Source organism: Hemitrygon akajei, chromosome 11 (genome assembly GCF_048418815.1).
Source record: "Hemitrygon akajei chromosome 11, sHemAka1.3, whole genome shotgun sequence".
Classification (NCBI taxonomy): Eukaryota; Metazoa; Chordata; class Chondrichthyes; order Myliobatiformes; family Dasyatidae; genus Hemitrygon; species Hemitrygon akajei.
In genome coordinates this window covers 23,645,154-23,672,779 of record NC_133134.1, presented here as the reverse complement: position 1 = coordinate 23,672,779, position 27,626 = coordinate 23,645,154, and the positions used below count along the sequence as shown (strand labels likewise).

The 27,626-nt window shown below is 39.3% G+C and overlaps 1 protein-coding gene across 5 annotated transcripts in view; it reads right to left on the bottom strand.

Moving 5' to 3' along the window:
* The window catches only part of LOC140735406 (lysosomal dipeptide transporter MFSD1-like), a 62,714-nt gene that overhangs the window by 31,654 nt on the left and 3,434 nt on the right, over positions 1 to 27,626 (bottom strand). For 2 of the 5 annotated variants that reach the window (XM_073060435.1, XM_073060437.1), the window contains exons 2-4: positions 14,397 to 14,497; positions 2,468 to 2,577; positions 944 to 999 (exon numbers count right to left, since the gene is read on the bottom strand). In XM_073060435.1, coding sequence (XP_072916536.1) covers positions 944 to 999; positions 2,468 to 2,577; positions 14,397 to 14,497 — 267 coding nt within the window. Of the gene's footprint in view, positions 1 to 943; positions 1,000 to 2,467; positions 2,578 to 14,396; positions 14,498 to 14,620; positions 17,759 to 20,169; positions 20,227 to 26,038; positions 26,342 to 27,626 lie in introns of those variants that run through there. The other 3 variants (XM_073060436.1, XM_073060439.1, XM_073060440.1) reach the window with 3 other exon arrangements.

The following is a 27,626-nucleotide window of genomic DNA, read 5'->3' as shown; positions in this document are numbered from 1 at the left end:
TTGACAATTTAGTCGGTGAAAAATTGGGTCAATAATGGGCTTGCAACCCATCTCTAAACTTCTTGGCCTCAAGGCCACTTGAGCATGGTTGATAAAAGAGTGTGCTCAGTACAGTTCTGAAATGATTTAACACCTTCAGAAAACAACGCCTCTGGAACCCAACACGTCCACCACACAAGAGGTTATGAAGGGAGACAGTAAAATCCTGATAAAGTTTAACATTGTGCTTCTTAAATAATAATGAATACACCATAAAGCAACCTGGCTGGTTAAGTCATTCAACTTAAAGTAATAAGGCAGTCTATCTTGGGTTTAATTTTAACACTCTTTGTAGATCAGTCATCAGTTGATCTGTTATCTGTAGTAAGTTTCCACCTGAAGTCATTATCGCCTGTGTAAATGGTAATTTAACCATCCATTTTACACGGAAGGAAAAATTTTTAAAAGTCCTCTGAGAAAGTCTCAAATCTGTAGTGATAATTTAACTTATATGGAAATATAGTGCATTTTGTTTAGAAACTGGGCACCAGAAACTTTCAAAGTATTTAGAAGTATAAATTAATATTCCACGATTCAGGCATTTGTGTACTGGGCATTGCATCCAAAGTTCAGCTCCACTGAAGTCAATTAGCTCATGTGGTTAGCAGCTGAAGAACCTGATGGTTCTCAATTATGTGTATAGAGTCATATCTCCTGCTTCTAATTTCTGATCATATTTATTAACGTCAATCTTAACTTAACCATGGTGTCTTAACCTGTACAATTTTATATAACATCTAATTCACTATGCAATTGATCAAACACGACATACAACTGCCAATGCACTAATGCAGGCAGCATTCAGATAAACAAGATGCTGTAAACATTCTGCAGAAGGTGCAGGAGAGTAAATTACAGGGCTGAGGACATCTTTGTTTAAATTCGTACTGTTCTTCATACTCACTGCAATTTCCCAGCTTGTCTGTGTAATACCCGGCCAGTATCACCACCACAGCGTTTCTAGAGGAGAGATGAAGTAATTAAATGAAAATGAATGATGAGGGCCTCAACTAAAATGTTAACAGTACATTTCTCACAATAGATGCAGCCGGAGCTGCTGAGCTCCTCCAGCATTGCTCCAGAATACAGCATCCGTAGACTCTTGTGTTTTGTGTATCCAAGAACCTTGTGCCTTCTAAAGTATTAATACTGGAATGAATTCCTGCGCATCCTCCTTTCTATACCTTTGACAGAGGAGAACTATTTCCATCTTTGCAGTATGCCATAATTTAAATGCCTTACAATGGTATAATTTTTGTGCCAATTGAACACAAGGAGTCAATCTCAGATATACAATTGGATTCACTTAAAACTAGAGCTCCTTATTATAATGGTGGAAATTATGCCTTAGATAGTGGTTAAAATGGTTCACAACATATTCTTCCAGAAGATTCTACCAGTTTGAAAAAACATATAAGCATTACCAGCACAAAATGCACATGGACACTTACATGGATGGGAACGGTTCAGCGGGCTTTGAGCCAAAAATGGGAAGTGGTACTGGTTTAAATGGGCATGGACCAGACATGTCAAAGGACCTCTTTCCATGCTCCAATGCTCTATGACAACAGGGTATAGACTGTCCTTGTTGGAGAAGAAGACTAAAACAAATTGTGCTTATTTCTCTCCTCTAATTGCAAACAAATAATCATCTCTGTAAATTATAATTACATAGTAAATGCAGGTGAACACAAGTGAATCATGATAAACTTGGTGCCTTGCCTTTCCCATGAAGAACAAGCAAGAACAATACAAAGACAGATGGTCCAGAACATGGTGAATTGATTAGTGCAGCAGACAGAGAAGGCCCAGAAAGGAATATAAGGTTGCTGAGTATACACTGAATATTCCAACCATTTAACTAACCACAAACAGATAATGGCACAGTAGTGTAGCAGTTAGCTTAATGCTACTACAGTGCCAGTGACCCGAGTTCAATTCCACCACGATCAGTAAGCAGTCCCTGTGACTCTGCAGGTTTCCTCTGGGTGCTCTGGTTTCCTCCCACAGTCCAAAGACATACTAGTTATAGTAAGTTAATTGGTCAAAACAGTGTAATTGAGTGGCGTTGGCTCATTGGGTTGGAAGAATCAGTACCATGGTGTATCTCCAACATAAAATAAAGATGTTTCAGAGAGAATGTGCAAGAAAAATATAGATTGAAAAATTATAGTAACAAGAAATTCCACAAATATGGCCTTTACACAAAACCTCCTGTGGTGATAAATGGAATTCACTAGGATTACCATACTCCATTTCTGGTTTGACAAGACTATTGGTAACAAGACTAATTTAATGATGATTTTGAAAGTGAGCTGCTAGGAATAGGGGTCTGCATTGAAATTTATTCCACTTTCAAAGCAAAGGAACAGAGTAAAAATGAAGAGGGCATTGTGGAAGTGTATATTCTGTTAAATATTATACATACGTCCATGCATAGGTAGCAAAGAGAAGGTTGAACTGCTCTGGGGTCATTCCCAATCCTTCCACACAACCTGTTGTCCCATTAGTCATGGTAGAATTAAAACAAGTGATATTCTGGAAAGACACAGGTCACAACACAGTCAGGCAGAGACAACAGATAGAAATTTATCCAATAACATTAAAATTTTCATAACTGTGCAACTTATCCATTGAGGATTTGTGACCAGTGTCAATACATCATCATTAAATCTTCAAGCTCATTGTCTTCACTTACACAATATCAGTTGTAAATTTACCAGCATCAAATCAAAAGCAATAAATGAAATCGTTAAAAGGCACTAAAGGTCAGAAGACAAACTGACATTAAATTGACAATAAATGGGAAAGGCAAAGGCTATTTGATAATGTGAATAGTTTTCTTTGTAACTTTTTGCTTCTAATATTGGGTTTTTAAATTGCAATACAAATCAGTAAATTTTCTGATAGTTGTTGACAAAGATGCGACCAAAGAGCTGCTCCCCAAAACAGTGTGGATTCTTCTCATTCTAGAAGTATCTAATGAGAACACCAATAAAAATAGCCGGAATCAATACTAGCCACTTTTTCTTCGATTACCCCACTAAACTGTTGACTATCAATCAAGAGGGAATGTGAAGCAGACTCCTCAAATTCAGATGTCCACAGAAATTCACTTGCATTTTGCATTTGCTCAACAATAGAATGCAAGTCATGGCACAAGCCAAAGTGCTAATAACAAAACAATCTCAATGAACATGAGTGTCAAACAAACTTGTTGATGCTTTTCTCAATATTTCTTGTTGCAATGTTTCACCTCAATTCCAATTAGCTTCCCACATGTGTGGACCAAACTTTTAGAATCAATGTGAAACCATTCAACCCATGGAGACTACATTTTAGACCCAAGATCAACAAACCTCACAAATTGAACTATTGTATGGAGAGTATGTTAGTGTTTGAACACATTCTTAAGTTCAGATCCCACACTTACAAGAAATGGGCCTTACAATTAACTTCTTCAAGAGATACTGTTATCTCAATTGTTATCTACTGTATTTCACTGTCCTTGGACAATAAAATTTTATAGTAAGGCCTTGGAAACTATAAAACTCTTCCAAACTTCAAAAGTTCCTATCAGCAAAACTAGGCATTGATGACAGAATAAACCCTCATCATTAAAGCTTTTTTTCACCCTTTGGTTTATTGAGGAAAGAAGTATTTGGAGATCAATAATTCAAACCCTGCATAAAACATGGGAGCACAGATCTCTGCTTCTGGGCTATTAGAACAGGAAATTCATGTTATGCAAAACCTAATTCCACAAAATCATCTGAATTGCATGTCAGGCTATGCAAATTAACACTAGTTCCCTCTTGCAAGGAGTCCTTGTTATGAGGGCTAAGCTTTTTTTGGCTGTTATTTAGTCCAGCTTGGAATACAGATGACCTTGGAATTAATTAAGAGTCAATCAGCAGGCTGTTTGGGGAGAGTGATGTCATTAGTTGTAGCTGCCAGCTTTCCTTTGGCTGGCCTTCTGACTTTGGGAGGGGGGAGGGGCCTTCTGACTTTGGGAGGGGGGAGGGGGGTGTCTTTTTCTGGGAGCTGTTTTGGGATGTTAGCCAAATCTGTTGCTTGCTTACCCTATTTCAAGGCTTATTGTTTGGTTTTAATGTTCATATTACTGGTTATTACTTTAATTTCTCTATTAAATAGTATTAATAATGGGTCATACTATTAACTTACTCAGTCTTAACATGAAAGGATTAAATCACCCTGTGAAGCAGAATAAGACTTTTGTCTATTTTAAAACTTAAGGCCCCAATTATATTTTTACACGAAACACATGTATGTAAGTGTGATAACTTATGTCTTTTCAGTAGATGGAAAGGACTACATTTTCACTCCTCTTTCCAGGCTAAGTCTAGAGGAGTTTTGATTTTTATGGATCATACAGTTCCCTTTGTCCAACATAGTGTCTGATACTAATGAGCATTTTGTCATTGTGTCAGGAAAATTAGATAATAAATTAATGGTATTTAACAATCTATATGCTCTGAATATAGATGTTCCAGGATTTTTTGAGCGTTATTTTTCGTTTTTGCCAAATTTGAGCCTTTACTCATTGGTGATGGGAGGAAATTTCAATTGTTGGTTAGATCCAGTTTTAGATAGGTCATCCTTTAAAACAGTGACACTTTATAAATCAGCTTTGTTTATTCAATCTTTAATGAAATGCAATATCGGTGGTATATGGCGTTTCTTACATCCACTAGATAAGGAGTATTCATTTTTTTCTCATGTCCATCATACGTATTCCAGGATTGATTTCTGTTTTATTGATAGTCAAATGATTCCTTTAGTTTGATCTTGTGAATACAAAGAAATTGCTGTTTCAGATCATGTTCCAGTGCTTTCATCTTTAAGTCTCCCTGGTCTTCCTCAAATGAACAGACCTTGGCATTTTAATTTAATTTTATTATCTGACAAAGATTTTTTTAAATTTCTGGAGAGACAAATTATTCTTTTTTTTTTGAGGAGAATACTTTGGAAGAGACTTCTAGTCTTATTAGATGGGATGCTTAAGGCTTTTATTAGAGGTCAAATTATTTCTTATACTGTAAGTGTCAAGGAAAAAAGCTAATAAAGAGAGAATTGAGTTAGTTAATCAGTTAAAACAATTGGATCAAAAATATGCCTTGGTTCCAGATCCTGCTTTATATAAAATGTGTGTTGAAATTCAAACTAAATATGATCTTCTTTTAACATATCCAATTGAAACTCAACTTTTAAAAGATAAAAGTCAATTTTATATCCATGGAGACAAAACAGGTAAATCATTGGCTAACTAATTAAAAACCTTTATAGCTAAACGGAAAATTAAAGGAATTTGTAAAGCCAATGGTGATAGGACAACTGATCATTTAGAAATAAACAATGTTTTTAAAGATTTTCATTCTAAACTTTATAGTTCTGACCCTCCCCAAAGATAACACTGTAATGAATAATTCTTAGATTAATTAAACATTCCTACATTTTCTGTTGATAACCAAAAACAGTTGGATCAACCTATTTCATATGAGGAAATTGCCGAGGCTGTACGTTCCTTACAGTCAGGGAAGGCTCCGGGTATTGAAGCACTTTCTGCAGAATTTTGTAAAGCTTCTTCCTCACTGCTTATACCTCATTTATGTGTAGTTTTTTCAGACTCAAAAGTTGGGTAGGTTGCCACAATCTTTTTATGAAGCTTCTATTTCACTTATTCTCAAAAAGAATAAGAACCCAACCGAATGCTCTTCATACTGTTACAAAGGATGAACAACTCTGATGGGCAGAAGGGTGCAGAATCGCCCATGCCCCCCCCCCCTTTTGGAGAATCGCAAATCGCTACTATTTCAATGCTGTTATCAAGGAAGTAAGAGAGACAAAGGAAATCTGCCAGGGCAGTTGTTATTAATAACAGCTCATGAAAGAGAATAAGAGAGAGACACAGCTAAGGTGGAACGTCTCCTACTGACAAAAGCCATTGATTTACTGCTATTGTCTTGTGGAGAAGGATTGTTTACTTGGTACTGTTCTATTCATTGAAACCCCTCAGGGGGCAACCAGAGTGGGGCTGGTTTGATGGGTTATATCATCCCAACCTGATTGACACCTGAGACCCCGTGAGTGGGGATAAAAGTGAGGTCTGGGGTAACACCCCTCAGACGCACCAGGAGAAACGCTAGTGAGCATCAGAACCCCCACGAGACAGGGTGGGAGACCGGAGACCGAACGAAGGGTCGGTAAATTTTAACTCACAGTGTTTTGTAGCGAGACCGGTGGGGGCTTGTGTGTGTGTCCACCCTTGCCTGGGTGACGAGTCCACCACAGAAGAACGGTCTAGCTAAAGGGCGGAGGGGTCATACGTGAATGGCCACAACAACAACGCATCGACGGATCAAAATTGTAAAGGAAGGTTGGCAAGATAATAGCTGTTACTGTTCACACGTTTTTTTTTCTCTCTCTCTCCAACAATTGCAACACAGCGACAAACAACTACCGCAGCCTGCATGAACTGAACTGAACTTTATATTTCCATCTGACAATTCATTATCCCCTAGAACGCTTGTTTCATTAGTGATTATTATTATACCCGCACTTATAGGTTTAGTATTGCTAACGTATATTCTCTGTATATTCGCATTGATATTATTTTGTATATTTTTGCTAATAAATATTGTTGAAAATAGTATCACCAGACTCCAATGGACACTTCTGTCTTTGCTGGTAAGACACCCAGTTACGGGGTACGTAACGATACAGACCAATTTCTTTATTTAATGTTGATATTGAAATCCTATCTAAAGTTCTGGCCCATAGAATAGAAAATATTTTACCATCTATCATTTCTGATGATCAGACAGGAATTATTAAAAATTGATTTTCCCACTTGAATACTCGTTTATTAAACATTATTTATTCCCCTTCTAATGAGGTATTGGAATGTGTGATTTCTTTGGATGCTGAGAAGGCTTTTGATCGGTTTGAATGGAACTATTTACTTAAAACTTCAGAAAAATTTAATTTTGGGCCCGATTTTATTCAATGGATTAAATTATTGTATTTATCTCCTTCTGCCAGGATCCTTACTAATTTTCAGTATTCCAAACCTTTTAAACATCAATGTGGAACTAGACAAGGTTGCCTCCTGAGCCCTTTGCTCTTTCATTTGGCCTTAGAAACCTTAGCCATGGTTTTTGAGAATCTAATGATATTACTGGTATTCTTAGGAGATGGACTGTTCATAAAGTTTCGCTTTATGCTGATAATCTACTGCTTTTTATTTCTAATGTCGAGACTTCACTACCTCCTGTGCTTTCTCTACTTTCTTGTTTTAGTCAGTTTTCAGGATACAAACTGAAGTTACATAATGATGAACTTTTTCTTCTGAATAATTTGTCAGCAATTAATACTAACCTTCTTTTCAAAATTGTAAAAAATCAATTTACTTATTTTGGGTGTAATAATTACCAAGAATTATAAACACCTATTTAATGAATATTTTCTTACCTTACTGAATTTTGTAAAAAGAACACTATCAAGCTGGCAGCCTTTCTCATTATCCTTGATTGGCCAAATTAATTCTATTAAAGTGAACATTTTATCTAAATTTATATACCTTTTTTGGGCATTACCTATTTTTATTCCTAAATCTTTTTTTAATTCTCTTGATTCTATTATATCTTATATATGGAAAAACAAACATTCTTGACTAAATAAAGTTCATCTTCAAAAATATAAGAAGAATGGAGGTTTAGCTTTACCAAATTTTAGGTTTTATTATTGGGCAGTCAATTATACCAAATCTTACGTTTTGGAAATATTATATTAACTGTGAGTACTGTCTGATATGGGTTTCTTTAGAAGCTAACTCTGTTAATAAATCGTCTATCATTTCTCTTCTCTGATCCTCACTCCCTTTATCTTTTAGTAAACTAACTGAAACTTTGGTAGTTAAACATACTTTGAGGATCTGGGTACAATTTAGGAAATTCTTTGGTCTATTGAGATTTTCTTTGTCTAGTCCCATTTGTTTTAACTTTTGTTAACCTCCGGTGATTGATTCACTTTTTAAAGAATGGGACAGATTGGGTATTAAATTCTTCCAGGATTTGTTTGTTGGAGGATGTCTTCTTTTGTTTGAGCAAATATCAGCTAAATATAGTTTAACCAAAACTCATATTTTTTGTTATTTACAAATTAGAGACTTCCTGCATTCTCAACTATATACATTTCCTATAATTCCAGCAAAGACTTATTATATGTAATTTTTAATTTGAAACCTTTTTATAAAGGTTCAATATCCAATATTTATGGTATGTTGTTAGGAATGAGAAATGTTTCTATAGACAAAATTAAAAATCTTTGGGAACAAGATTTACAGACTTCAATTTCTGAGGAAACTTGGAATGAAATTTTTAAATTGGTTAACACTTCATCGTTTTGTGCCCGTCATTCGCTTTTACAATTTAAAGTGGTTCATGGGGCTCACATATCTAAAGATAAGCCATCTCATTTTTATTTGGATATATCCCCTTTCTGTGATAGATGTAATAAAGGAGAAGCTTCATTAATTCACATATTTTGGACATGTCAGAGCCTTGGAAGATACTAGAAGGAAGTATTCCAAACTTTCTTGGTACTTTTCAAGATAAATTTTAAGCCTAACCCTTTGACTGCATTATTTGGTATTGTTGGAGGAAAAGACTTTATGTTGGAGACACCTGATTTGCATATTTTGGCTTTTACTTCTCTTATAGCTAGGAAGGCGCACTTGCTTAAATGGAAGGATGCTGGTCTGCCTACTCATACTCAATGGTTACGGGATGTTATGTCATGCTTAAATTTAGAGAAGATCGATGTTCAGGTTTTGAATCTAGCCAAGACTTTTATACATTGTGGGGACCAATTTTGAGTTATTTTCAAAACCTTTGATTTGTTGTAAAAGTACAGATGGTGGCTAATAATATATTCTGTTATATAAGGGTTTTTCTTTTCCCTTTTTTGTTGCTTTTCCTAACAGCTCTGACTTTGGTAGTGGGTTTAGAATTATTTTCTGTATAACACAATTATTATATTTCAATATTATGATTTAATTTAATTTTTATGAATCCAGGGTTTTGTGATTGTAACTGTACTTTTAATACAATGTATTTGGTACTATACTTTTCCTTTTGACTTATGATATATATCTTCTTGTATTCTGTATTCCTTTACACAGAAACTAATAAAAATATTGAAAGAGTACCCTCTTGCATGCAAATATCCCTGGCATTCAATCTCTGGTCCATGACAAGCCAAAATGGAGAACAACAACTTGAGGTGGTTTAAAAAATTTTGAAACTATACATGAGGAGCACAAAACAGTCCTGCACAAGATATGGAAGGAGCGTATCACTTCACAAACCACACACCCACCTGCTCCAATAGCCACCTCCATTTGTGGAAGGGACCAAGATTCCCATATTGGTCTCATTGGTCAACACTGAAGGAGAATGGATGCTCATCATCCTTAATCCCAAGGAACTACATGAAAATATACAATGAGCCTCCATAGACTGCTTTACACAATTTCAATTTGTGCAATTTCAAAGAGATGCAAAGCACTAACATAGTAAATTGGTCACATCTCATAGTTGGCATCATCAATAGCATACCATGCAATTTGATCAACCCAAGTCTTACCACCTCAGCTAGTGGGTCATTCCAAGCATTAATCATTCTGAGTGATATCATTCTTCCCTGCATTTCCACAGGCATCCGTGACAACAAAATCCACAGATTCACCACCCTCTGTCTGAAGAAAATTTTCTTCATCTCTGTTATAAATGGACATCCTCTATTCTGAGACTGTGTCCCCTGGTCCCAGACACCTCCACTATAGGAAAATTTCTCTCCATATCCACTCTATAAAAGCCTTTCAATATTTGATAGGTTTCAATGAGATCTCTCCTCATTCTTCTAAATCCAGCGATTACTGGCCCAGGGACATCAAACGCTCCTCGTATGTTAACCTTTTCTTTACTGCGATAATTTCTGTGAACTTCCTCTGGACTTTCTCCAATACTAGCACATTCTTTCTTAGATTAGGGGCCCAAAACTGCTCACAATACTCCAAGTGCTGTCTGACCAGTGCCTGATAAAGCCTCAGTATTACATCCTTACTTTTGCATCCTAGTCCTCTCGAAACAAAGGCTAACTTTGTGTCCCTTACCACCAACTTAACTTGCAAGTTAGCCTTTAGGAAATTCTGCACAAGGAGCTCCCAAACCTCTTTGCACCTCTGATTTTTGAATTTTCTCCCAATTATAAAATAGTCCATGCCTTTATTCCTTCTACCAAAGTGCATTTCAGTGCACTTCCCTACATTATATTTCATCTGCCACCTCTTTGCCCATTTTCCAAGATGTCCATGTCCTAAAGCAGAATCCCTGGTTCCTCAACACTACATGACCCCCATCTATCTTTGCATGGTCAGTAAACTTCACCAGAAGGCCACCAATTCCTTGATCAAAATCATTGACATACGGGATAAGAGGCTCAACCTGCAGCACACCACAAGTCACTGGCAGCCAACTAGAAAAGGTCCCCATTGTTCCCACTCTTTGCCTCCCGCCAGTCAACCAACCTTCCATCCATGCTAGTAACTTTCCTATAACACCATGGGCTCTTATCTTGTAAAGCGGTCTCACGTGCAACACCTTGTCAAAGGCCTTCTGAAAATCCAAATAAGCAACATTCACTGACTTTCCTTTGTCTATCCTACCTGTTATTTCCTCAAAGAATTCCAACAGATTTGTCAGACAAGATTTCCTCGTAATAGACCAAGCTGACTTTGGCCTATTTTGCCATGTGCCATCAACAGCCCCAAAACCTTATCCTTAATAATACACTCCAACATCTTTCCAACCACTAAAGTCAGACTAATTGTCCTATAATTTATTTTCTTCTGCCTCCCTTCCTTCTTAAAGAGTGGTGTGACATTTGCAATGATCCAGTCCTCAGGAACAAGTGATTCTCGAACGATTAGTACTAATGCCCCCACAAAATCTTCAGCTAACTCTTTTAGAAACACTGGGGTGTAAATCCATCTGGTCTAGTTGTCTTATCTACCTTCACACTTTTCAGCTTCCCAAGAACCTTCTCCTTACTAATAGCAAAGACACTTCTGCCCCTGCCAGTCTTGCATTTCTGGCATTTTGCTAGTGTCTTCTACAGTGAAGATTGATGCAAAATACTTAAGATCATCTGCCATTATAAACTCTCCAGTGTCAATTTCCAGTGGCCCGATACCTTTGCCTTCCTTTGCCAACTACGGTTGCCTCATCCTCCCTTTAGAATACCTCTTCATCATTGGGATGTATTTTTTCTGCATCTTCCAAATTTCTGAAAGAATCTCCAGCCATTTCTGTTCTGCTGTCATCCTTGCTAGTGTCCCCTTCCAATCAACTTTTTCCAGCTCCTCTTTCATTCCTATGTAATTCCCTTTCCTCTATTGTAATACTGATACGTCCAATCTTAGCTTCTAATTTTCAAGCTGCAGTGTGAATTCTATCATTTATGATCACTGCCTCTTGAGGGATCCTTTACCCTAAGCTCTCTAATGAAATCTGGATCATTAGATAACATCCAGTTCAGAATTGCCATTCCCCGAGTGGATTCAACCTGTTACGTACCCCGTAACTGGGTCACTTACCAGCAAAGATAGAGAGGTCCGTTGAAGTCTGATGGTACTATTTTTAACAGTATTTATTGATAGAAATACACAAAAATAATATCAATGCAAACACACAGATAATATACGTCGTCAATACTAAATCTAAAAGCGCGGGTATAATAATAATCAATAAGAAATAAGCTGTATCGTTGTCTAGGGGATAATGAATTGTCCGATGGAAATATATAGTTCGTTCAGTTCATACAGGCTGCAGCCGTTGGGGACCCTGTGTGGCAATTGTTGGAGAGAGAGACGGGTTAAAACTTGGCCATTCCGTTTATGATGTCAATCCTTCGAGAGTCGTTGGGAGTTGAGTTCCCCGTTGTTAGCTAAAAACCGTTTTTCCGTGGCAAAGGTCACCGATTCCGGGCAAATGGAAGCGGACGCATGTGGCCTTCCACCAGCTTTCGCTATTATGGGATCGCTAGCGTTTCTTCTGGTGCGTCTGAGGGGCTGTTCCCACAGACCCTCTTTTTATCCTGACTCACAGGGTCTCAGGTGTCAATCAGGTTGGGATGATGCAATCCCTCCTCTAACCTCCTCCTTGGTTCATTGCCTGGGGCTTTGATTGCATCGTACAGGATGCAATACACAAGTCCGTCTCCAAGAGCCAATAGCCAGTACCAATGGGTCCACCTTTTGGAGGCCAGGACACAGTCCAACCCTTTTGTGGATTCTGCATGTCTTTCTCTCATTTCCTGTGTCCCCTGAACTGACTTAATAGTGATCTTGCGATTCTCACAAAGGAGGGGGCTACCCCGCACCCTTCGGCCCCTCAGAGCTGTGGCACATTCATAACAAACCAAAATCTACTCTAAAAAGCCTTCTCGTAGCGATTCTACAAATACCTTCTCTTGGGAGCACCAAATCGATTTCACCTGCATATTGAAATTCTCTATGACTATTGCATCATTGCTGTTTTTTAATCTCCCATTGTAATTTGTAGCCCACATTCTGGCTACTGTTCCAAGGCCTGTATATAACTCCCATCAGAGTCTTTTCATATGTGCAGTTTCTTAAATATACCCACAAGGATTCTACACCTTCCAATCCTATGTCACCTAAGGATTTGATTTCATTTTTATCAATAGACCTACCCCACCCACTCTGCCTACCTGACTGTCCTTTCAATACAATATGTATTCTTGGATGTTAAACTCCCAACTATGATCTTCTTTCATCCATGACTCTGATGTCCACAACCTCATTCGTGCCAACCTCCAATTGCACTACAAGATCATCTACCTAATTCCATATACTGCGTGCGTTCAAACCTTCAGTCCTGTATCCATCACCGTCTTTGATTTTGGCCCTCTGTTACACTTTAACTCATCCATATGACTACAATTCTGCCCTAACATCTGCCTGTCCTTCCTGACAGTTAGACTACACACTGCATCAAGTTGTATATCAACTGCCCCACCCTCAGCCCATTACTCTAGTCTCTAACCCCCTACCAGATTAGTTTAAACCCTCCCCTGCAGCTCAAGCAAACCTGCCCGCAAGGATATTGGTCCCTCTCAAGTTTAGGTGTCACCTGTCATTTTTATGCAGGCCATATTTATATCAGAAGAGATCCCAATGATCCAGAAATCTGAAACCCTACCCTTTGCAGGAACTCTTTAGCCATGCATTCATGTGCCAAATCATTCTATTCTTAGCCTCAATGCTGTATGGTATAGGCAGCAGTCCAGAGATTACTATCCTCGAGCTCCTGCTTTTCAGCATTGTACCTAACTCCCTAGATTCTCCCTTCAGGACATTATCCCTTTTCCTTCATATGTCATTGGTACCAATATGCACCATGACTTTCAGCTCTTCAGTCTCCCTCTGTTGAATGTTGTGGACCTGATCCTGGCACCTGGGAGGCAATTTACTATCCGGGTGTCTCTTTCCTGTCCACAGAGTCTGCTCTCTGCTCCTCTAATTATGGAATCCCATCTGCACTCCTCTCACCCCTTCCCTTCCCCTTCTGAGCCACAGAGACAGACTCAGTGCCAGAGATCAGGTCACCACAGTGTTCCCCAAGAGGTTGTTCCCGAACAGTATCCAAAGTGGTAATCTTATTATAGAGGGGAACATCCACGGGTGTACTCTGCACTCTCTGACTCCTTCCTTTGCCTCCCATGACAATCACCCAGGTACCTATCTCTTATAACTCAGGGTCTACCCCCCCTGCAGCTCCTATCTATCACCTCCTCATTTTGTCGTATGGGCCGAAGGTCATCCAGCTAGAGCTCGGTGCACTTTGTGCAGATGTAGTTATCAGGGAGAATGGGGATCTCCCAAAGTTCACACATCTCACACTAGGAGCACACCACTAACTCTGGACCCATCCTCAGCAAAACTAGCTATGTACTAACAGAAGAAAAAACAACTTCTGAGAAACTTACTTAGAACATCTGCCTCTGCTTGCCCAAGCTTGTTCTTGACAAAGGTTCTTGATCCAAAGCCTGACTACTCTAACACAGTCCACTCACACGTGTTGGGTGAATTCTTGCTCTGAATATTTCAGAGCAATTTGCAGAATACTAGAGGCAGAAGGCAAGACAGTGTTGTGCCTTGGACAGATTCGTAGGATTCAACACAGGCAAATTACTTGCATAATATTGAAACTAGATCATTTACATACTCATATACTGGGCATTTTAGTACTCACCCCCTGGAACCTGTCCTGAAGCACACTGGGAATTGTGTAGCAGAAGTAGCAAGCAAACCCTGGCAGACAGTTGAAGAATAGTAACAAGAACCTGTAACAGGCTTAAGTGGGAGGGATGTGTAAGAAGATTCAGAATGAAGAGAAGGAATATTAATATTAACATTTTACTTACAGTTATACAAAAATTAAACATGTTCCTTGGTAAACAAAAACAAAACACTTACAGAAAATGCTGAAAAAAACTCAATAAGTTCTTATCTATCATCTAGGCACTAAACAGTTTTCTAGAAGAAGCACTAATTTTCCAGCCCTTTTCTTATCATGCATCTGTAAGGCAAGGCAAGTTTATTTGTACAGCACTTTTCAAACACAAGGCAGTTCAAAGTGCTTTACATAGAACAAGATATAAAAATCAAACATCAAATTTCAGACAATAAACATAGAATAAAATCACACAAAATAGATCAATAAATAGTTTTAAAAAAGAATAAAAGTTACAGTGCAGGAGATTCTAATTAAAAACTACATCGAAAAGAAAAGTTTTAAGCATCAATTTAAAAGAGCTTAAAGTTGGGGCAGACTTCAGATCCTCCGGAAGGTTATTCTAGATATGTAGAGCATAGTAACTAAAAGCTGCTTCACCGTACATAGTTTTGACCCTGGAGACGGTAAGAAGACCAACCCCATCTGACCTGAGAGCTTGGGAAGGTTCATAATGGAACAGGAGGTCAGAGATGTACTTTGGCCCTAAATCATTCAGTGCTTTATAAACCAGTATTAATATTTTAAAGTCAATCCACTGATGGACAGCTGCTATTAGTACTTATGCTCGTTATTACCTGATCAGTCTTAAACAAATTCCATATCTTCTTTAGTTTTGCACCTCAGTCTCCCCCAGAACTCTGCTTTCAAAACTGACACCTCTCCATTCTTCCCCAGTTCTCAGGAACCATTGCTGATCTGAAAGTTTAACTGGTTGCTCTTTCCACCTATACTGCTTGACTGTCTGATTTTCTCCAGTATTTTTTCTTTACAAGGACATTATTTCTCTCACATGGAATAATTTTTCCATGGCATATAAAAAGAATGTAAACTATGATTTTATAGTGCTGTCACACAAAAGAAACACCAACAATGTTACGATTGGACATTTCAATTACTGTCTTTCCTTTAATCCAACACAACGGTCTAGAATCTCTAATCAATGGAATGCACCAACACTCCATGCTCAAATGGGAAATAAATGCACACCCCCCCCCCCCAACACAAAAAAATTAGCCATCTCTTTCCTGGCATCTCTTTCTGACAGGTCTCAAGTCTCTGGACTGGAGCAGCTAGATGAGAGCCAATCACAACAAAGAATTTTTAGATCATAGAACATAGAAACATAGAAAACCTACAGCACAATACAGGTCCTTTGGCCTACAATGCTGTTTTGAACATGTACTTACTTTAGAAATTACCCAGGGTTAGCTATAGCCCTCTTCTTCTCAGTTCCATGTACCTATCCAAGAGTCTCTTATCCTCCTCCACCACTGTCACCAACAGCCCATTCCACGCACTCACCATTCTCTGCGTAAAAAAACTTACCCCGACATCTCCTCTGTACCTACTTCAAAGCACCTTAAAATGGTGTCCTCTCATTTTAGCCATTTCAGCCCTGGGAAAAAGCCTCTGATCATCCACACGATCAATGCCTCTCATCATCTTATACACCTATATCAGTTCACCACTCATCCTCCATTGCTCCAAGGAGAAAAGGCCAAGTTCATTCAACTTATTCTCATAAAGCATGCTCCCCAATCCAGGCAACATCATTGTAAATCTCCTCTGCACCCTTTCTATAGTTTCCACATCCTTCATGTAGTGAGGTGACCAGAACTGAGCACAGTACTCCAAGTGGGGTCTGACCAGGGTTCTATATAGCTGCAACATTACCTCTCGGCTCCTGAACTCAATCCCACGGTTGATGAAGGCCAATACACCATATGCCTTCTTAACCACACAGTCAACCTGCACAGCAACTTTGAGTGTCCTATGACACTCCTCTCTGATCCTCTGATCCTCCACAATGCCAAGAGACTTACCGTTAGTACTGTATTCTGCCATCATATTTGAACTATCTGAATAAACCACCTCATACCTATCCGGGTTGAACTCTATCTGCCACTTCTCAGCCCAGATTTGCATCCTATTGATGTCCCTCTGTAACCTCTGACAGCTCTTCTTACTATCCACAACTCCCCCAACATTTATGCCATCAGCAAATTTACTCACCCATCCCTCCACTTCCTCATCCAGGTCATTTATAAAAATGATAAAGAGAAGGGGTCCCAGAACAGATCCCTGAGGCAAACCACTGGTCACCAACCTCCACGCCAAATATGACTCGTCTACAACCACTCTTTGCCTTCTGTGGGCAAGGCAATTCTGGATCCACAAAGCAATGTCAGCTTGGACCCCATGCTTCCTTACTTTCTGAATAAGCCTTGCATGGGGTACCTTATCAAATACCTTGCTGAAATCCATACACACTACATCTACTGCTCTAACTTCATCAATGTGTTCAGTCACATCCTCAAAAAATTCAGTCAGGCTCCTAAGACACGATCTGCCTTTGGCAAAGCCATGCTGACTATTCATAATGTCTCTGTTTCAGAAACATTAAGTTTTTCCTGATTTCTTGCGTAGCCAAATTATTTATTTCATTCCTAATTCTTTTAATTTCCCCTAATGTATCCTGTGCCAAATTCAATTTGTGTTTTTTCTCTAGTTCCTTCAGCCTATTTTGCAATTCCTCTAATGTTTTATTCCTTATTTTTTTCTTATATGAGGATATCACTATAATTTTCCCTCTTAAGACCGCCTTCAGAGTATCCCATAAAACGGGAGGCGAAACCTCTCCATTATCATTAAATTCTAAGTAGAGACCAATTTCTTTTTTAATGTGTTCCTTAAAGTACGGATCATTGAGTAGACTTGAATTTAGTTTCCAAATAGTATTCTTTGGTTGTAGGTCAAAATCAACAAATAAATATATAGGTACATGGTCACTTATATTTATTGTCCCAATTCCACAGGTGTTTATTTTGTCTTTGTCTTTTCCAAATGTTATGAAATAGTCCATTCTTGTATATACAGAATGGGGAGCAGAATAATGAGTGTAATCCCTTCTGTCAGGGAAAAGGTCCCTCCATATGTCAATTAAATCCACACTCTCAAAAAGTGTATTAGCTTTCTTATGTAAAGATTTTGTTTCATAGGTTTTTCTATTGGAAGAGTCTAAGTTTGGTTGTAATTGTAAATTTAAGTCTCTCCCACATATCAGGAGACCTTCTGTTTCCGTTACCATAATATCAGTAATTTTCTGAAAGAAACCAATATCACTTCCCGGGGGTGCGTATATATTCAATAGAGTAACTGAATTGCCGTCTATGTTCCCCCTTACCAGAATATATCTGCCCTCTTTATCTCCCATTTCAAATACTTTTTCAAAATTTAGCTTACTTGAGATATGAATAGCAACTCCTCTCCTATGTCCTGATTTATATGAGGAGAAAAACAGATTAGTGAAGCCCATTCTCTTTAGTTTTTTTATGCTCATTATCACTTAAATGAGTTTCCTGTAAATATACTACATGGGCTTGTTCTTTTTTCATTTTGGATAAAATTCTCTTACATTTGATAGGATTTAATAGCCCATTTACAATAAACGAAATGAATTTTACCTTGTCCTTAGCCATTTGTATTTATCTGTCAATGTATCATTGAAATTAGAATAAAACTTAATCGATCTACTCCCTGAACAAATAAGATCCAAGAAACGCAAATAATAACAAAAATGGCAACGAATGTGTGATTCCAAGGCTGAGGTCTCTAGATAACCCTGTGTTGAGCTAGAAGAAATGTCTAGCTGTGGGGGATAACCCCTCCTACTTGTCAGTTGAGGGCTGCATTGCAGTATTCATAAAAGTCAATGAAAAAATCCATTACACAGAAAAGATTTCCGTGTACTCATCCTATATATATATATACACATACACACACACACACACACACACATTACACACATACACATATATGCACACATATTCTCATTTTGGTGGGGAAAAAGGAGTAAGTGAACAAATAAAGAATAACAACTAAGTAATATAAAATCCACATTATAGTAAGTATTTCTTGATTTAGGTATATCACCATGTACTTTTGCTTCCGTTTAGCTTCTCAACATTTTTAAAGTTAGCCAAACCTTATGGCTCTTCTGAAGGGGGTGAGGACTGTCTTTGGGAAACTCCCGGTCTCTTCCTGATGTATTTCTCTCGGCCTCCCCCTGTCTCCTGCCTTCTCGATTCTCACACTATTTCCCAAGCGGAGCGGGATAATTCCTCAGTCAGGCTTTCCCGCATTTTGATCATGCTGACGGGCAACCCTCTGGCCTTCATGTCTGTAGTCGCCTCTTTCACTGTCTGGTACAACCGCGTCCCGTTGTCATAAAACACTCGAAGTTTAGCTGGGTACGGAGTTTGAAATCTAATCTTATTTTGCTTTAGTACTCGCTTTACTTCAGAGTATTCTTTGCATTTCTGGAGGACCGTGGGGGGGGGGGGGGGGGGTAAATCTTGGTCGAAATATATTAATTTATCCTCTAAAAACACTCTCTTCTTACCCCAGGCCCTTCGTAGAATCTCCGCCTTGGTGCTGTACCAAAAGAATTTAATTATTATTGAGCATGGCTTTCTATCCTGCTTAGGTTTTGGGTCTAATGCGCGGTGGGCTCTTTCGACTTCCAGCTTCATAGCCGGGGGAAGATCCAGCGCGTCTCGCAGTAACTTTCCGACAAACTCCGTCATAGACGAGCCCTCCGCTCCTTCGGGAACGTTGTAGATTTTGATATTTTTCCACCGTGATCTTCCCTCCAGGTCAAGCAGTTTACCTTCTTGGTGATGTATTATTTTTATTGTCTTACTCAGTATCCGTTCTACGTTTTGAACGCGATCTTCCACCTTCTCAATTCGAGTCTCTGCCACCGCTATTTTTTTGATTAACGCTGGCGAGCTCTGCCTTAATATCATGGAGCTGCTGCTCTATTTCTTTCCGGAACTCCCTTATCTCTTTCAGGATTTCTAACATATTCGCCACTTTGTCTGAACGAGGCCCAGCAGTCGCCTCACTAGCACGCGGTCGGGTCGGAGAGCCGCTCGCTGCACTTCTCTCTGATGCAGGCTCCGCAGTGTCGCTTTTTTTATTTCCATTTATTTTCCCCATTCTTGCCCCTCTTTTCAGTTCAAATATTTTTTGAAAAATATTATATTTGATGGGTGAAATACGCGTTTTTCCGGAGGAGCTGGTGAGTTAAGCTGCCATTCTCGATGATGATGTCACCGGAAACTTTCTTAAACACATGTTATTAAATATTTATTTCATCACTGCAATTAAGAAGATTACAATCAATCTTCATAAATGTAGATCCTTTAGATGCCGGAAAGTTTGATAGACGAATGCCTTAAAATGCTCTAGAATCTCAAGCAATTAAGGGGAGAATCCACGGGGTATTTTATGCTGGGATAAGTTTATAAAAGCCTAAATTTTGATTATAAAGTCATCAGATTGAGTTAACATAGCACTACGACTGCCACTGACTCCTACATTCAGACCACTAGTGGGCAGAAACTCCCGTGACCCTGAATGTAGCAGAACTTTTATCACCCAGTCTGAGCTGACATTCCAAGTCCACATTGTATGTTTTGGTGATGAGGTAGAAAAACTGGCTTACCTGGTAAATCTCCTCGATAGACAACCACTCCGCCTGTTCAACGCTTTATGGGTGCAAGGATATCCTGCAGCCTAATCCTTTCAACATTTCTTTGCAAAGATAAAGAGAGTTTTTGATATTCCAAACTGGAGTCAGGAGAAAGCCCATCGACTCCTGGACCTGCACCAAGGCAGAGGGACGGTGAGGGCCCTATGCAGTCATGCTTGCTGGAGTGACGGGATGGAACGAGAGATCTCTCATCACTGCCTTCAGTTGTGGACTGAACACAGGGGTCTGACACCAGATTGCTGTCCGTAATGAGGAGAATAGTCTGGATGGCCCGAGTAATCTGGCTATTCAAGTTGACAACTGGGTAGCTGAGTAGAACAGGGTAAGAATGTCTCAAGCTAACTACTCGCTGTTTGATGGTCACGTGGGGTCTTGGTATGGTGTAGATGTGTGTCCCCGGAGCTGCTCCTACGTTCACATTTTACCTCACCCAAATAGCAGTTAGTTCCATTTTTTAAGTGACTGAAGTGAGCTGTAACGGGCTGAACAAAATGACGAAGCCAGGTAAAAGGAAGAAACAAGAAAAGGGCGCAGGAGAAGAAGATTCTGGCGAGGGCTCCACGAATCTAGCGGGCCTAGGAGAAGCTAAAGCCAATGCTGCTAGGGGCCCGGTCCCAGCTACCATTGAAGAAGTCCTTGAGGCGGGAAACAAACTGTACAGTTTGATAGACGGGAGACATGCAGAGCACAATAAGTCAATCATGAACGTAATAGCGGCTCTAACCGAGTTCAGTAAGCGTGTTTCATTAATGGAGGATGCCGCCAAATTGTATGAGAGACGAATCGAAGAGTTGGAGAGGTGGCTTGAAAGTCTAATATCCCAAAACACGCAGCTACAGGCTAAGGTGGATGACCTTGAAGCCCGGTTTCGCCGTCAAAACATTCGCATTATCGGGATTCAGGAGAAAGCCGAAAACAATAAGCCGACGGATGTTGTAGCCACGTTGCTTCCGAAGTTGCTGGGGAAAGAACATTTCCATCAACCGATTAAAGTGGACTGTGCCCACCGGAGCCTAGCACCTGATAAAAATGTTAGGCCAATAGCTATTATTGCGAGGCTACTCCGTTACCAGGTTAAAGAGCTGGTGCTACGGTTGTCCAAGGAGAGAGCTCCGCTGCTATATGACGGGCGTCCGGTGTTCATTTACCCAGATTTAACCTCGGCTACCATGAGGAAACGTCAAGATTTTCAGCACATTAAGGAGAAATGCCAAGCCAGGAAAATTAGGTGTGGATTCCGGTATCCGGTGACGTTCGTGGTTACAGTTAACAATAGCACCAGTACATTCAAGCACTGCAGCCGTAGCGGAGGAGTTCCTGAGCCGAGAAGTTAAAGATTGGCATTCGGACACCGTATAAACCTAAAAATGGATTAACGCTGGGTTACTGGATTCGTCCTTGATCATTAGTGGCTTCAGCTGGAGACTTTGTTATGTTCAGCACACGAGGAACTGAAAAATAAACTCACAATAAGATGTGGGTGAGGACTGCTTGTTACTGTTTTTATATTTCATGGTGTATTTGCGAAGGGGTGTTTAGTGAGTAATGGGTAGTTATCTTGCTATTCAGGGCCATGCGTTGGACCGTGGATATAGCTTTGACTCTAGGTTAGGGATATGGAAGTGCTACTCCTGGTGTGTTTTTTTTTACTTTTGGGAGAGTTTTCTGTGTTTCTCAAGGGGTTGTTACCGCACATCTATTTGTTTGAGTTACAGTTTGTGTTATGCCGTGACCATACAGCATCTTTTTTTGTTAAGCAGCAGTTATGACATCTAATTCGCATATGCACAGCATTGGTGAAACTAAATTTGTCAGCTGGAATGTATGAGGGATGAATAGTCCACTGAAGAGAGGGAAGGTGTATGCACATCTTCGTACACTCAAAGCTGATATTTGTTTTCTCCAAGAAACGCACATTAAGAAAACAGCGGCGAAAAGTGCTTTGTCCCTCCTGGGCATCTCAGATCTACCAGTCGAATTTTAGTACTAAAATTAGAGGTGTTGCAATCCTAATTAAAAACTACCATACCATTTGTTCATACACAAACTATTGCTGACCAGAGGGGCAAATATGTAATAGTAAGTGGAATATTAAATTCTATACCATTGACACTAGTAAATGTGTACAGGCCCAACTTTGATCCAGTTTTTTTTCAGAACCTCTTTAAGGCCATGCCTATCTGTCTGACTCTAACATAATTATAGGTGGAGACTTTAATTGCATCTTAGACTCCCTCCTAGATAGACAACGTCCCCAAGTTTGTTCATTTAAAAATAGTGTAACACTTAATAATCTCATGCAATTGTTTAACATAGTGGATATTTGGAGGCTTCTTAATCTCATGAAGAAGGATTTTTCATATTTCTCTGCAGTACATAAATCCTACTCCAGGATTGATTATTTTCTGTTAGATTTGAAATTGGTCTCGTCAGTAGTCGGTTGCACTTACCATAATATACTTATATTGGATCATACTTCTGTCTCCCTTATACTCAAACTGAACCATAAAAGAGGTGAATGTAGTTGGCGGTGAAATAATGCTTTGCTAAAGGATAAGGATTTTTGCTCTTATCTTTCAGATAAGATAGATCTATACTTAAGCACCAATAATGTGGGCGATGTCGATGATTCCACTCTTTGGGAGGCCATGAAGGTGGTTATTAGAGGTTGCATAATAGCATATGAGACAGCAGAAAAAAGAAGATTCAAGAAAAGTTTAACTGAAACAGATGATCAGTTGGCAAATCTGGAAGCCTCTTATAAAATAAACCAGGAAGCAGAATTACTTAATAAGATTACTGCCTTACGGTATGAGTATAATTCTGTAATGTCCAAGAGTGTTGCAAAACCACTGACACAAGTCCGACAGAGGTATTTTGAGCTTGGTGAAAAGCCCCATAAGTTATTAGCCCATCAGTTAAGACAGATGTAGGCCTCCAGGGCCATACATCGTATAAAGGTGAAAGATGGCTTTTTATTGATGGACCCAGAAAAAATTAATGTGTTTTGCGGAGTTCTATGCTAATGTTTACCAATCTCAAGTAGGTCCGGACGTTGAAGCTATGGAAACATTTTTTGATAATCTGAATCTGCCCACGCTGTCAACAGATTCAGTAAATACAGTTGTTGCTGATATAAGCCTAGATGAGATCAAGAAGGTCACCTCTTCCCTCCCCAATAATAAGGCAGTGGGTCCGGATAGTTTTAGCATGGATTTCTTCAAAGTATTTGGTCCAAAATTGTCACCTCTGCTCTTACGTATGTTGAATCACTCCAGGACAGCTTCCAGATTGCCACCTACTTTATGTAAAGTCGATGTTTCTCTGATTCCAAAAGTAGGCCGTGATCCCGAGGTGGTTTCATCATATCGCCCCATTTCACTGCTGCCCATGAAACCAAAATTCTCGGGAAAGTCCTGGCCAATAAGTTAAAAGAATGCATTTGTTCTATTATTCATCCAGATCAAACTGGCTCTATGCCAGGTATTTTAATTTGTATTTTAATTTGCGTCGTCTTTTCAATATTTTATATACAAAACATGCAGAAGAGGCTGTCGTCATTTCATTAGATGCGCAACGTGCATTTGACCAAGTGGAATGGCCATATATGATGTTTGCACTTAAGAAATTTGGATTTGGACCATCTTTCATCAAATGGATTGAGGTAATTTATTCACACCCATCTGCCTCTATTATCATTAATCAGAATATTTCCTTCCCTTTTGCAATTCATCGTTGGACTCGTCAAGGCTGCCCCTTTCCTCCATTTTTGTTTGCAGTTATCATTGAGCCACTGGCTGTTAGCATCAGACAGGACCCTTTGATACCTCCCATTGATATGCATGGACATAAACATCACCTTTCGTTATACACTGACGATGTCCTTTTATATATCATCAAACCACAAATATCAATACTCGCCCTTCTGACTCTAATTAATAATTCTGGCAGTTTCTCAGGTTTCTCTATTAATTGGGATAAGAGTGGACTAATGCCAGTCACTGCAGTGGTTAATACAGAGTATTTACAGTCTATTCCCTTTAAAATAACTTATGATAATTTTTCCTATCTTGGTGTGTCTATTACAAAAAAACCCAGAAGACCTTTTGCAAGTGAATTGGCGAAACAAAGTTGAACAGGTTAAACACAATATTGACTTTTGGAAAACCCTTCCAATTTCTTTGGGGGGAGGGTTAACGCAATCAAGATGATTGTACTGCCACGATTTAGTCTTTTCCAGTCAATTCCATGTTTTATTCCTCTATCATATTTTAAGCAATTGGATTCAATTATTATACCCTTTATTTGGAATTATAAAGCCATTAGAATTACTAAAAAACACTTGTCAAAGCCCAAGGAAGCAAGAGGTTTTGCCTACTGGACGTTAAAATATATTACTGGGCTGCCCACCTATCCATTCTTGCATGGTGGAAAAAAGGCCCACCCTCTACCTCAGACTCGTGCCCAGCATGGTTACTCATAGAGCGAATGCTTTGTAAGAAGACTTCCTTACCAGCTCTCCTTAATAGCCCCACTGCAGTTAATAAGTCACATTTTAGTAACAGCTTTGTGGTTGGCAGCAGTATAAGAATTTGGAAGCAGATTCAACTACACATTAAGGCCTCAAAAACTTATATTGACACTCCAATTTGTGACAATCATTCCTTTTTGCCTGGCCTGAATGATACTGTTTTTTCATCCTGGAAACAAAGTGGCATCTGTAGTGTAGGTGACCTATATATTAATGGAAACTTTGCCTCATTTGCACAGTTACAAGCAGTTTACAATATCCCTGCATCTAGTTTTTTTTAGATATTTACAGATTCGAGATTATGTTAGGAAATATATACCTAATTTTGAAGTTTTATATAAACATGAGTCCCTGGAGGCAATAAATAAATTTGATCTGGTTACTCGTAGTGCCATATCCTATTTTTATCAGATCCTACATAATGGAGCTCAGGTGAATACTGCAGGTCTTAAACAGGCATGGGTGGATGAATTGGGTATAGAACTGACAGAGGAGGTCTGGGATTGGTGTTTAAAGAGTATACATGATTGTTTGGTCAACGTCAGACACAGACTTATACAGTTTAAAACAATACATAGACTCCATTATTCCAAAGAAAAGTTGCACAGCTTCTATCCTGATGTTTCACCAGTTTGTAATAGATGTAAATCTGAGAACAGTAACTTGTCACATCCATTCTGGTCATGTTGTAAGCTTTATGCATACTGGAAAAGTATTTTTCACTGTTTCTCTGAGGGTTATGGGAAGCAGTGGGAAGCAGACCCACTCATAGCCATCCTTGGAGCATCAAGCTCCCTATCTTCAGCCAATAAGTATTAAAATTGGCTGTATTGTTTGGAATGGTGATTGCTAAGAAGTTAATCCTGCAAATGTGGAAAATGGACTCTGTGCCTACGTACGATCTGTGGCTGAGAGAACTGGCAAACATTTTACATTTGAAGAGACTGAGACTATGTAATGAGGACAGAGGTGACATCTTTGAAAGGATATGGGGTCCTGTATTGGACTTTCTTACAGGGTGAGGACTGAGGTTTTTTTGGTGCGGTGCACCTCTGCTGTGTATATTTACTTTTGCCTTTATATTATTCTCCCTTTTGCTGCTCAATATTTGATTTTGTTATGGTCATGGTTTTTGTGGATGTGTTGTTTTTTTGTTGTTTGTTTGTAGAAAAAAAAAGAAAAAATATATTAATACCTACTCACCGTCTGGTCACAGTTTTTCCTCACCTCCCTGATTACCCAGCGCCCAGTTCACAGAAGTGCCTGTGCAAGTGGGACGCATGCGCTTACCTCAGGAGGAACAAGATTGACGCAGGAGAACAGGTTCCTGTCTCTATTAAGGTGATCCAGGACATTTCTGAGTGTCTTGTCTCAACCGTCCAGTAAAAGAGAATACCCGTCAGTGGGGAGAGGAGTCTTGACGGGTCGGTTCTCTCTGCAGTCAGCTTCCCCTCATTGTGTAATGCTCGCAGCTTCCTTTCTCTGACCCATGAACTTCAGGCATTTGTCGACTCCGGTGACATCAGGAATCTCATGGACATCTCTCTGGCTCAAAGATGGGAAGTTCCTACTCATGAATTAAGAGAAAAGATCAATCTCAAGGCCATGCTCACCTTTTCACCAAACCCCTCCAGCTTGTGCTCGAAGACGACCATAGTGAATAACTCTCCTGTCTGGTTGATTCGTCTGAACTGCCGCTGCTGCTTGGTACTCCTGGTTATCCCTAAATAACCCACGGATTGATTGGTCTCGTAATGCACTTCAAGAGTGGGGACTGGCATGCCTGTCCACCTGTCTGGGTCCAGCTCAATCCGCTCCATGAATCTCCTCCTGTGTCAGCTAAGGATGAGAACCCGTCTGGGATTCCGGCCGAATATATTGATCTTCTTAAGGTCTTCAGTAAAAAGGTTTCCCTACCTCCACACGACTGCACCCTTTACTTCCCACCCGGTAATTGTCCTCCCTGGGGCTGGCTCTTTTCCCTCTCACATCCTAAAATGGTGGCCATGGAAGAATACTTCAAGGAGGTATTAGCCTTCGGGCTTATCCGTCCATCAATCTCGCCAGCAGGAGCTGGCTTCCTTTTAATCTGCAAGAAAGATGGCGAGCTCCGTCCCTGCATCGATTATACTGGACTACAAATTTTTTCAAAAGTGTTGCTACCTCAGAATATTTTTTTGTTGATGATAGACTGTTTGAAGATGAACACAAATATAATTTCAGACTACTTGTGTCATGTAGGAATCTGGAGAAACAACAAATTAACTTTTATTGAATATAATGTGTATAAGTCCATAATGGTGCTGATGCTTTGCAATAGATCAACTGTTAAAAATATTTTGTTAATGATTTTCATTTGTACTCAAGTGTCTGAGGCTTCTCGCTTAAGTGTCCAACAATAATTCACCAGCATTGATGGATTCCAGTTGCCCTGGTATCTTTTCTCCATGACTGCAATGTACTGGTGAAACCTTTCACTATGCTTGTCACTAACAGCACCAAGGTTTGCAGGGAAGGAGTTTAGGTGGGAATACAAAAAATGAATTTTTAGTGACATGTTGCATTTCAGGGTTCTTTCTGCTTGAAGCATGCTTTTAACCAGCTGCATGTAGTTTGGTGCTCTGTAGATGCGGAGAAAAATTTCAACAACTTTCTTGAATGGCTTCCATGTGATTTTCTTTGGTCCCACTAGAAATTCTTCAAATTGCCTGTCATTGATGACCTGTTTGATTTGTGGACCAACAAAAATGGCATCGGCTATTCTGGCAAGCATCTGTCTCAAACATCAAAAACCTTCATATAAATTTTTGTGCCTGGTGATAACAAATTCCATCCTTACAGTCCTGAACCCAATCATTATTACTAAAACCTGTCCTGC